The sequence below is a fragment of the Drosophila tropicalis genome, unplaced genomic scaffold (assembly GCF_018151085.1).
Source record: "Drosophila tropicalis isolate 14030-0801.00 unplaced genomic scaffold, ASM1815108v1 contig_527, whole genome shotgun sequence".
Lineage (NCBI taxonomy): Eukaryota > Metazoa > Arthropoda > Insecta > Diptera > Drosophilidae > Drosophila > Drosophila tropicalis.
This window is the reverse complement of record NW_027172999.1, coordinates 2,548,735-2,561,501: the sequence shown is the minus strand read 5'-3', so window position 1 is coordinate 2,561,501 and position 12,767 is coordinate 2,548,735. Positions and strand designations below refer to the sequence as shown.

Here is a 12,767-nt window from a genome sequence, read left to right as displayed (position 1 = left end):
AGCCGCAAGGCAAGTTTTACCCGCAGATCTACCCATCTTTAACGGAAATCCAGAGGACTGGCCAATCTTTATTAGCATGTACGAGAACAGCTGCCCTATAGCGGGATTTTCAAACGCCGAGAACATGCTACGACTTTAGAAGAGCCTCAAAGGAAAAGCCTACGAACTAGATCGTGATAAGCTACTGCTGCCAATACTGGTTCCTGATGTCATTAATACGCTCAAGACATTCTTTGGACGCCCGGAGCAAATACTCGATCGATTGATCGACAAAATAAGAAAACTAAACGTACACAAGGATAAATTAGAATCCATCGTTGATTTCGCAATGGCGGTGAGAAACGCATGTGCAACCATGGAAGCGTGCAATTTAACCTCACATTTAAAGAACCCGATGCTTCTTCGAGAACTTATCGACAAACTACCCACTCCTCAAAAGTTAAACTGGGCTATGCACCCACGTAACGAATCCATCCCGGTTATTAAATCATTTAGCGATTGCTTGTACAAAATTGCTGAGGCCGCAGCCACTGTCATGCCTGGCCAAAGCACTAAGGCCAATAATGTCAACACACACTCGCAAGCACATCAACAACCACAGGAAGGACCAAATAATCGAGAGAATGGGTGGCAACAAAACTGTAAGCTGAAGCTACAATGCGTGATGTGTGCTTCCACGGATCACCAGGTTGCTCTATGTCAAAGCTTCAAGCGACTGTCCGTTGACGATAAACAACGAATAATAAACGAAGCCAATGCTTCTTTAATCGTGACTGCGGAATTGATAATTGCAACTCAAAACATCACCCGCTTCTTCACAAAGGCACAGGCAGAACCGAGGTTGTTACTGCTCATCATAAAGACAATGTAGTGGAAGGACAATTTTTCCGCGTTGTACCCATCAAACTGTATGGAGCCAATGTAACTTTTACCACGTTCGCATTTTTAGATGAGGGCTCATCAGTCACTCTTATCGATGAAAACATTCTGGACAAGCTGAAGATCTCTTCAACGCCAGAGCCAATTTGCCTGCAATGGACCTGTGAAGAAACCAGAAACGAAGAGGACTCCGTTAAGACCCACCTACAAATCTCGGAAGCGGGAACTGACAAAAAGCTATTAGCGGACGTTGACGATACTATGCGCAGTACGTTCAAGTGGCCCCTACGACACCAGGACATAGCCTGTTACGCGCGAGCCCAAGCAGATAACTGCCCACCTCCCACCCGACCGACCGAGGGGTGCAGCCGTATAACGCACGGCACGAATCGCGTGGACAAATACACAATAGAAAAAACAGACAAACAAATAATACTATAACTATCTATTAACTAAATGGGATAGGATAGATGTTTTAAGCATATTAATAGAAAACTCTAAACTGATTACAGGGAATAGAAGGTTGTAATCAGAGCAGAGGACCCTAAAAGGTTCATGCATAGCATAGTTAGAAGAACAACGACTAAGGGATAAAGGTATCAAAGGATGTCTACTCCGTCTACATGGTACCGACAGATTCACCTGAGCTAATAACTCAGGCGAGTCGATATCACCAATTAGGAGCTTGTGCATAAAAATGACACCAAGCATAATTCTACGGTTAGTTAGGGACGGAAGGTTAATCAAGAGAAGTCTACTAGAATACGAAGGCAAATTGACATTGCGATCCCAGCTTAAGCCACGAAGAGCAAATAGCAAAAACTGCTTTTGAACGGATTCAAGTCTAATCTGGTGCGACTCATATTGAGGTGACCAAATGCAAGATCCATACTTTAAAATAGGACGGACAAGCGAAGTAAAAAGAACTTTAGTTGTATAGGGGTCATCAAATTCTTTTGACCATCTTTTAATGAAACCCAGGACACTCATGGCCTTTGCGACCGTGGTGGAAATGTGGGTGTTAAAATTTAACTTATGGTCCATAAGTACGCCCAAATCATTTATATTATTTAAACGTTCTAAAGGGCTATTGTTTAGAAAATAAGTGACCAGTTGGGGAGAGTTACGGAAAAAAGTCATTACCTTACATTTGGTAGTGTTAAGATTTAGTAGATTAAACTGGCACCAGGATTGAAAGTTTTTAAGATCAGCTTGTAGCCGACTAAATGAATCTGTATCTTTATGAGTAAGACAAATCTTGACATCGTCAGCATACATAAGCACACGCGAATGAACAATGACTGATGGAAGATCGTTAATGAATAGTGTGAAGAGCAGAGGGCCAAGATGACTACCTTGAGGTACACCAGAAGTCACAGGAATGGAAGCGGAAAAAGAAGACTTAAAAAGTACCTTCTGTTTTCTATTTGTTAAATATTCACGAACCCAAGAAAGGAAAAGGGGTGGAAACCCAATGTCGCTCAGCTTAGAAAGTAATAGGGTATGATTAACGAAATCAAAGGCTTTGCTAAAGTCAGTATATATTACATCAGTTTGTTTACCATTTTTAAACCCCTTGATAATTACTGATGTAAATTCTAAAAGGTTAGTGGTTGTAGATCTACGTTTCACAAACCCATGTTGGGATGGCGAAATAATAGAGCTGCAAAAATGTTGCAATTGAGAAGTTATAATTTTCTCAAAAGCTTTCGGAATAGCGGACAATTTTGAGATACCCCTATAGTTAGAGGCTTCGGACTTTTTGCCATTTTTATGCAGAGGAATGATATACGACTCCTTCCAAATAGATGGAAAAGAGGAAGATTCGACAGACAGCAGAAACAATTTTAAAATGGGTTTACATAATGCATTTGCACAGAACCTGAGTACGCATCCAGGAAGACCATCTGGCCCCGGAGAATAAACAGGTTTAACTAATTTAAGTTCGCTAAGAATAGAACTTTCATCAATCACTGGATTGAAAATGCAATTAGCCTTTTTTAAATGATAAGGATACGGACTTGCTCGATATTCCGTTGAGGAATAAGTTGTTTTGAAAAAACTCGCAAACATATCGGCAATTGCCTGATCAGTGCTTGCTTTTTTATTTTGAAAAGACAAAAAAGATGGGTGCACAGAGGTCTTACGTTTAGAATTAACAAAGTTATAAAATTGTTTAGGGTCAGAAGAAAACTGAAGCCTACACCGCTGAAGATAATTCTTATAGCATTGTGTATTAAGCATCATGAATTTTGAACGAGCGACTGTATACAGAGCATAATCTGATGAACGACGTGTTTTTTGAAACTTCTTATAATATCGTGTCTTCACATTTTTCAAATTGGATAACTCACGAGAGAACCAGGGAGGTTTGTTAAGCCGCTCCAGCCTACCAAGAGGCACACAAATATCAAAGAGTAAATTCAGAGTATCATAGAAAAAACGAACAGCTGAGTTCATATCTCTACAATTGTACAGATAAGACCAATCGGTAGTAGCAATGTTTTCATTAAGGCTGGCAAAGTCAGTCTTACGAAAGCACCTAGTTAGAGGTAACTCATTTAAACCAAGTAATGGTGAAAGCAAGGGCAAATCAATTTTTAAATTTAATGTAGGATGAAATTTGTCTTCTGGAAGAACAAATGGTTCGATCCTAGAAACCTCACAATAAGAAGAATCCAATACAAAAATAAGATCTAACGATTTTCTATTAGAATTTAAGACGGGATTGACTTGGGATAAAGATAAGCCTAGAAGGCCATCAATAAAGTCATGCGACAAAGAGGGCAGCAACGTGGTAGATTCATCTGTTAGTGACCATGCTAAAGCGGCTAAATTAAAATCACCTACAACTATGAGCAAGTCTTGACTGGAAACTAAAGAGGAGACAAACTGAATTGCCTCTAAATGATTTAAATATACCACCATGTCTGACAATGGTGGAATATAGGAACAAGTAATGAAAGCATTAAAAGATTTAAAATTTACTTTAACACCGACAAACTCAATCTCCTGGGTACTAGAAAATTGAATCATTTCAGATGATAAAGCAGCATCAACAGCTATCAGAACGCCACCACCTATACGAGAAATCCGGTCACGTCTGAATATAGAAAAGTTTGTGGAAAAAACCGATGCATCAGCAATATCAGGTTTTAGCCACGTCTCTGTAAAAGCTAGAATGTTATGTTCAAAAGAAAGACTATCTACATAGTGATTAGAAAGTTTAGATTTCAGCCCTCTAACGTTCTGGTAACCCAGGTTAAGGGACGAAGCTAGTTTTTTGACACACCAGCAGATGCTGATGTGGCAGGAATGGTATTAGTTGTTGTTGTTGGCAAGCGAATCGGTTTCCGATTTTTCTTTTTCACAGTATATTCCTTAACTAGTATATGTTTTGGCCAAAAATCTTCTCGACATATAGTGTCGAAGATATTGGCAGAAACACTAATTTTAAAGGACGAAATGTCCCGAGAGTAAGAAAATTTAAACTTCTCCACCGCAATATTCGAGACGTTAACTTTCTTCCGAATATAGGCTATTACATCATCAGATGTGACAACAGGGTCTAGCCTAGAAACAAATATATGTTTCTTTGGTGGTATGCCAACGAGAGGCCGCGGTCCCGAAGCGTCAGCCGCAGCAGTAACGTTGGACAAGTCACCCACTGCAGCAGTTAACTTGTTTACGGGGCCCTCGATACTTTTAGAACTAACGGCAATTTCCATTGGAATGGGTAATTGCCCGGACACATCGGACACTACAATAGGCATCGTTTTTAAGAGATCATTCCCAGGTGATACCGGTAATTCCTTACTAATAGCATTCACAACCGGGCTCTTAAACGAAATCAATTGCTGTACATTAGGAGTGGACGGTGCATGAGACCGGTCGGGGACGATAAGAGACGCTGGCGGGTCTACAGATGCAGAAACACCCCAAGGACTGGTCCTTTTACGTTTCGGAGACTCATTCATAAGCGATAAACTTCTGAACTGAGTCTCCACCGCAGTAAACTCCGCTTGGAGTTTATTAAAACCTGCCCTTAAAGTGTCAAAACTATCTCTAGTCCGCCTCATGAAAGAGCGCATCTCATTCTCGACCTCTCGGCAAGCATCACATCCATATTTTAAGCCACCACCTTTAGCAATAGACTCCTTGATTCTGCCTGTGTAACCTGCACACTTAACGTGAACCGCATTGTCACACAACCAACACAGAATATAATCATGGGAGTCAACCGCATTAGTGGCAACTATGCAATTATTTTTTGAGCAGACCACCATTTTATCAAAAAGTTTAATTTAATTAAAAAAAGGAAATACAAAAAAATAAAAAATAAAAATTCTAAGGGTTAAAATTCTGTGTATAAGAATATACTGACCGGTTCTGACACAAGGGTTAAAGTGCAGAGTAAGCCTTCACAACTAGAGAATAAAAAGAGATGAAAGCACAAAAACAAAAACACGTATCACAAAGTCGCGGGTAGGCAAAAGACGAGAGCGCAAATCAATCAAGAATAGGAAAGAGCGGGAGAGCGCGTCAAATTGAACACATGCAACAACAATTTGTACGCAAGAGCGCGAGAGTTAGTTAAAACGGTAAAGACACAAACGCAAAAGAGATAAGCAAAACAACAACACCGCTAATGCAAGTATTGTTGTAAGTTTTGATTTTATTTAAATTTAAACAAAAGCGACAGCAAGAATTCACGAAATGAAAATAAAATTCGGATGTTGAAATTATTATTAATTAAACCGATAATGAATTTAAGAAATTTGTAAAAGTATTTAATCGCGAGAAAAAAGTAAAAATTGATAAGCGCAAAAAAAACACGTCCGTCCTCTGCAACGAGTGAAAGTAAGTGACGAAGTGTGGCTCTACAACATCCACTCAGTAAAGAAATTAGGATTGCCGAAACAAACCATCAATGTTGAAGAATTATCCAAGCAATATCCTTATTTTCGTGGCTTGCCGCTAAAGTCGTACCAAAACGGTACACCACTAATTTTAGTCGGCAGCAACAAATGGAATCTAGCAATACTCCGCAAAATCCGCGAGGGCAGACGAAACGAACCCATTGCTTCAAAGTGCACATTAGGATGGTGCATCCAAGGATCAACAAACTCAAGCAAACACGTAATAATGCATCATTCCGTGAATTGGAGTGAAATACATAAAGCCATAAAGGAAAGTTTCACAATGGAACCAATCGTATCTAGAGAAATGCAATCTAAAAACGACAAAAGGGCCAAAGGCATTCTCGAAGATACCTGCAAAAAGATCAATGGTCGATACGAAGTCGGCCTACTCTGGAAATACGACACAGTCATTTTACCCAAAAGCTATACCGCAGCGCTGAAACGCCTCGAATGCCTACGGGCCAAAATTAAAAGAATGCCGGAACTGTTTGATAAAATTCAATCACAAATTGCCAATCTATTAGAAAAAGGATATGCATTTGAGCTCAGACCAGAAGAAATATCCGAACGAAAGGAACGCGTCTGATATCTCCCAATATTTATTGCTTTAAATCCGAACAAGCCAAACAAAATAAGACTAGTTTGGGATGCCGCCGCCAAAAGTCATGGATAATCACTGAACGATTTTATGCTTACTGGGTCTGATTATCTAAATCCATTGACTTCTGTCCTAATGGCCTTCAGAGTCCAAAGTCCAGCGGTTCTTATGGCTCAACAAAAACGAGAACACTCCAAGGATCTTCGTTATGCGCGCGATGACATTCGGAATTATTTGCGCCCCTTGTATTGCCCACTATGTATGCGATAAAAATGCAGAGAATTTCCAAATCAAAAATCCACGAGCGTACGAATCCATTACAAAGGCCCACTACGTGGACGATGACCTTGAAGCCATAACAGTTACATCATCAGTTAGAGACATACATGCCGATGGTGGATTCCAAATAAGAAATTAGTGGTCAGACTCTGTATCTGTTCTCCAAAATCTAGGAGAACAGCAAATAAATCAACACCCCAAAGAATTAGGAAACCCTGAAAAGGTCCTCGGTATGTATTGGGACCCAAATAATGACGTTTTTAAGTTTATCTTCAGATTTTCGAGATTAAAACGAGAAGTCCTAACCTACGAAATAGCGCCAACAAAACGTGAGGTCCTAAAAGTACTGATGTCTATATTTGATCCCCTCGGTCTATTATCGTGCTACACCGTAGGCCTTAAAATGCTGCTTCAAAAAGTCTGGCGCACAGGAATAGGATGGGACGAAGATTTACCCGAACAACTCCTCGAACAGTGGCGACAATGGAAAGGTGTCCTACTACACGCCAGCAATTTAGAATTTCCACGTCACTACTCTACTCTGCTGTTAAACAAAAGCCAGGTAGACCTTCATACCTTCGTAGATGCAAGCGAACATGCCTACGCCGCAGTAACCTATCTTCGCAAGTACAGTGTTGGTAGCAGCCAAATGTAAAGTAGCTCCACTCAAACCTGTATCTATACCTCGAATGGAACTTTTGGCAGCCGTCATGGGCGTAGGCCTAACAATGCGTATACTCAGCACCCGAGGCCTAAGAATCGATTCCTGCACATATTGGTCCGATTCTAAAACGGTCCTTAACTGGTCAACCATGGACCCAAGGAGACCAAACCAGAGGGGCTGGGTTAGCACAAAGGAAAACGTTGCAGACTTAGCCACAAACTTTTTTAAAGTACCAGATGCATCTCGTTGGATTAAAGGTCCCGATTTTCTAGGACTGTCTAACGACAAGTGGCCAGATCAAAGAGGAATATCTGAGAATGTCTCACAGGAAATCGAATTGCGTAAGAATGTATTCATAATAGTAAAGCTTAAACATTTCGATTTTGCAGTAGAATACTTTTCTGACTGGAAGCGCCTATATAGAGCAGTGGCCAACGTCATGCTGTACGCCCGAAGGTTACGCGCTAAGTGTTCGGGAAAGCCTCTACCACAAACCCTAAGCCCCGAAAATATACACGCAGCAAAATCTCTTTTATGCAGACAGGCCCGATTAGCGACGTACTCAAATGAAATCAATTCGCTCAAAGACAAACCAGTAGTGGACAAGTCAAGCTCATTAATTGCATTGAATGTTTACCTGGACTCAGAAGACATCATCCGCGTGAAGGGCAGGTCAGACAGCATAACTTCTGACGGTGACGCCATCGTAATCCCAAGACACAGCAGAATTGCCTTTTTAATCGCAAAGGATTATCACGAACAATCTCACCATATATTTCACGAGTGTACTATCAACCTTATTTACAGCGTATATTATATACCACGCCTAAGAGTCCTATATAAAATCGTCCGAAATGCATGCCAACACTGCAAAATATCCACAGCGAAGCCTCAAGTGCCACAAATGGCACCTATACCGATCGCCAGACTAGCTTGTTTTGAACGACCATTCACATATACGGGAGTCGACTATTTCGGCCCCATACTAGTCAACGTTGGAAGACACAAAGAAAAGCGCTGGGAAGTCCTCTTTACGTGCCTAACACTAAGGGCAGTTCATCTAGAGGTCGCCTACAAACTCGATGTGAGCTCATGTATAATGTGCCTAAAAAACTTCATGGCACTACGTGGCACATCGAGAGAAATCTTCTCCGACAACGGAACCAATTTCAAAGCTGCGGAAAAACTAGTTAAGGAGGAACTTGTGAAGATTGACTTCGATCAAACCGCCGTTCACTATGAAACTATAAAGTGGCGTTTTAACCCACCAGCCGCACCCCACATGGGAGGAGCGTGGGAACGTTTGGCCCGGACTGTAAAATCCGTCGTAAAGACCATTTGCCCCTCTAGCAACTTTAATGACGAAACTCTTCGAAGTGCCGTAATGGAAGCCGAATTTATAATTAACTCCAGGCCTCTAACGTTTGTTCCTTTAGTTACAGGTGACGATAATGCGCTTACACCCAACCACTTGCTTCTGGGATCAAAAGCGGGCTACAAACCAGTATCAGGAAATGTCGCCTACCTAAGGTTATGATGGCATCAAACGCAATCGTTTGCTGATCGCTTCTGGAAAAGATGGGTGAAGGAGTATACACCAACATTAACTCGACGCAGCAAATGGTTTACTAAGCGTCAACCAGTCGATATCGGATATGTAGTTATTGTCGTGGACGATAATCTGCCAAGGAACCGGTGACCAAAAGGCCACATAACCGATGTCGTAACCGCCAAAGATGGCCAAGTTCTCAGAGCAACCATATGTACAAAACCAAACGGCATCATGATACGCCGTCACACAACCTGTAACCTGTTTCCATCACACAACCTGTAAAATTGCGCTAAATAAACTGATCGCTATATAAACTGTAACTTAAGTTTGTTTTTAATACAATCGAAACCCCGTGTGTCACACTAACCTTTACGCTTCTCAAAAAAACATTAGGACCTCCTTCACAACAAACAACTTGGAATTGCGTAAATTGATTGGTATTCTAATTTATATGTCAGTATTTCACTATTCAAGTATCCGTTCATATTGGAGCGAGTAAGCGTTTAAAATTATCCAAGACACATTGTCAAGAAATCGTATTGATGAAATCCGAAGCAACCTTCATTTTAATGACAATAGCACTATTCCATGCAAAGGTTCAGATGACTTTGATCAGTTATACAAAGTCCGCCCTCTTCTTCCGGGAACCCCAGATCTTGGTGCGTCTTCAAACATAGTAATTCGATTGTCCAGTATAGTGCCTAAATTCAAAAACCACATAATGATTTTTGACAACTTTTATACTTCGCCACCACTAGTTGTTTATCTGCGATCACTAGGAATTTATTCTTTGGGGACAATACGCTCAAATCGGATCCCTAATTGCAAGATACGAACAGATAATCTTTTAAAGAAACTTCCACGTGGGTACTCTACGGAATTCTGTGGCTCAGCAGCAAATGTCGACATTTCATTAACGGTATGGAGGACAATGAATCAGTCCGCCTTGCATCCACCTATGTTGGCGTTAAGCCATTTCAAAATGAAGTGCCTTCGAAAACCACTGCCACACGATTTGTGCGCTCAGAAAAAAATTTGTTTTTATTGATTGTCCCAATTCAATATAGCGATGGTAAATGCCTTTATATTGTTTCACAAAATTAACAAGCCGGTCCCCAAAGATCCCAAATATAAACTGTCAAATTTTCGAACACAAGTTGCAAAAGTGCTTTGTACATAAAAAAGTAATGTCAAAGCTCCTGGACGTCCTCTCGCAAATTCTCAGAAAAAAGTTTACGGAATTGAATTGAACATTTTCCTGAATATTTGCCACGAATCAACGGCAAGAAGACTTGTAAAAATACAGGATGCCCTTCCGAGACGCAGGTTATAAAATTGTTTCTTTGATTTTCTATCTTTATATTTATAAATATGCATATTCTAGAATATTTGTGCACTAATTTTGAAGTTTTTCATAAATACCGCCTCTAGGCGGGGTTAGGATTTGACCCAATATATCCTGAATCTCGAGGAACCAAAAATTTTTCCAGAACATATATTCTTTTTTTACCCGAACCCGTATGATGTTCGCCAGCGTAGTATTCCTTAAGTTTGCGTTGGGCGGTCTTAATTGGGATCCGAGTCTTCGCCTACCTTCTTATTTTGACAGACTTCTTATTAATCTTCCTTCTCTTAACAACCGTAAGCTTGTGTTTGGCATTTTCTTTCACCATAAACTAGTCAACGGTAAGGTCATTTATTCTAATTTACTAGATCAGATATGTATATGTTTGTGTTTCCTCACGGCTGACGAGAAACTTTTTTTCTATTTGCCTTAGTAGATGTCTGACTAACTACTCTCTTCACGAACCTTTTCGTGTTTTTTGCCAATCTTTTAACAACCTTTCTCACCTAATCTCTCCTCATCTTTCTGTCACTTCTCTTCGCGCTTTACTTTTCAATCATCTACAACGAAACCGCTGAACATGTTTTGGATTTAGATTGCTTGCAACTCATCCCTGGATACATTGGCAGTGAATCGGGGCATACCTGGCACCTTGTGCAAATAAAACACCTCCAACAAATGCATAAAGTTGTATACCTGAGAGTGTAAGGCCGTCGGAAATATCAAACATATTCGGTAAATTTTTTCAGTGAATAATAAAATTTTAGTGTTGCTTTCGGAAAATATTGATAAAAGGGCGAATCGAACCGCCTGAGATATGAACGTTTCGCTTGGATTGTGAAATGGATGGAAAAATGTCACCTTATGTTCCATCCCCCTTGGACATTTTGGATGCTTGTTAGTGGGAATCGGTCTTTATTTCGAACCATAAGAAAGTCGGTATTTTTTCAAAATAGGTTAGAGTTTTAAAACATCCGATACTATGTGCTCAATCGATAACTTAATATTCCTACCACAAAGAAGCAGAAGTTTTGTTATAGAAAAATTTTGTGTAATGGATTGTGAAAGTATACAAATGGCAATCGCAGAAGAAGTTCAGCCCACGGTAAGAGCTTTTACATCAAAATATCCACATGTGGTTAGAAAGGTGTTCGACGTTCTAAAATATTATGAGTTCTAATATTTCCAAACGTTTCACCCGTTATATTGTCATAGGAATCTCTGTACGTGTTAGAGATAAATTTTAACAAGGAGCAATTTCTTAAGATATGAATAAAACTTACAATAATTATAATGAATCAAACCAAAATGCTAATTGGTTTCTATTTACAGACTCGCAAGGAATGCGGCAAAAGGGGTCGAAAACCTGGAAGAAAGACGTCGAATGAAAGGGTTGATATGAAAGCAAAACTTGGTATGTATATGTGTATATTTAAAGATAAAATTATCCAAAATAATCCATGAATGACTATTTACAGAGCGTAGCAGACAAAGTGCTAGAGAGTGCCGTGCTCGTAAGAAATTGCGATATCAGTATCTCGAAGAGCTGGTTGCTGATCGCGAGAAGGCCATTATAGCATTGCGGGACGAACTGGATCGTGTTGGTTAATATATTTATTTGATATACGGCAGCAAGAAATTCATTCTTTCTATTACAGTACATGCTATGCAATAACAGTTGTCCGACGAAATTTCATCGCATAATATTGACCATTTGCTTAAAGATATTGGGTTTTTAAAAAACAGCAAACTTAAACTTAAATATTTTCTAGTTCGCACCATTGTAAGAAGTTTTTTTTTTAGGTTACACACTTTTAATTTGTACACCCTTGTAGAGGGTGTTATAAAATTGGTCAGAATCTGAGTCGATATAGCAATGTCCCTGGGCCATCTTGAAAGCTATCGGGCTGAATTTTTTTTTAAAAAGCTTTGTTTTTACCTATGTAAGATAACGTATAAAAATCGCCCGGATGGGACCACTATATCATACATATGTATGTATAGTAATATACGAAGGAGTTCGAGTATCGATATGAAATTTCAATAATATTTAGGTCCAACGACTTTGATAAATAAATCAACATTTTATGATTCATTCCACGATTTCATTACGTTCCTCGCAGATTTATTTTTGAATTTAATTGTAATATTGTTGTTAATATACACTGCCAACCATTTGAATAAGAACACGTTTGTATGCATTGTGAACGTTCGCTTGAGTTGTATTATCTTTATTTTTATGACCTTTAAGTCATAATTTCTATAAATTGAAAAGTACTATGGGTCGAAAAAATTCGCTGACCACCTAAGAAAGAGGAAAAATCATTTCAAATAGGGACATGAAAGAAGGAGCTTTACAATTTCTTGCAAATCCTGAGAAATATGGAAAAATATGAAAGGTTGGACCAAACAGGCAACTAGCTCAACTAACAGGCGCGCAATTTTAAGAGAAGCCTCCATTTCTCGCCACTCGGCAGCAAAAACTAAGTATAGAAACCAGTGTGTCGACAGTTCGTCGAGTTAGCAGT

General features: G+C 39.7%; 1 protein-coding gene and 1 long non-coding RNA gene across 3 annotated transcripts; both read left to right on the top strand.

Moving 5' to 3' along the window:
• The first annotated feature begins 5,761 nt into the window (after positions 1-5,761).
• LOC137574966 (uncharacterized) lies at positions 5,762-9,168 on the top strand. Its single transcript, XR_011032092.1, has 3 exons — positions 5,762-6,908; positions 6,996-8,723; positions 8,779-9,168. It is a non-coding gene; the product is annotated as an uncharacterized lncRNA (long non-coding RNA).
• Positions 9,169-11,217: 2,049 nt separating this feature from the next.
• REPTOR-BP (REPTOR-binding partner) lies at positions 11,218-12,342 on the top strand. 2 transcript variants are annotated; one of them, XM_068287400.1, is made up of 4 exons: positions 11,218-11,344; positions 11,572-11,653; positions 11,718-11,839; positions 11,898-12,342. In XM_068287400.1, exons 1-4 carry the CDS (start codon positions 11,222-11,224, stop codon positions 11,976-11,978), a joined length of 408 nt encoding a protein of 135 aa, XP_068143501.1. In that variant the 5' UTR covers positions 11,218-11,221; the 3' UTR covers positions 11,979-12,342. The 2 variants fall into 2 exon arrangements, with proteins under 2 accessions (XP_068143501.1, XP_068143502.1); XM_068287401.1 differs by having other exon boundaries at positions 11,718-11,843.
• Positions 12,343-12,767: the final 425 nt, after the last annotated feature.

Coding starts and splice junctions, on each gene's coding strand:
- REPTOR-BP (XM_068287400.1), top strand. CDS start 11,222: ATGTGCTCAATCGATAACTTAATATTCCTACCACAAAGAAGCAGAAGT. Junction 11,654..11,717: donor TGATATGAAAGCAAAACTTG/GTATGTATATGT, acceptor GACTATTTACAG/AGCGTAGCAGACAAAGTGCT. Junction 11,840..11,897: donor TGCGGGACGAACTGGATCGT/GTTGGTTAATAT, acceptor TTTCTATTACAG/TACATGCTATGCAATAACAG.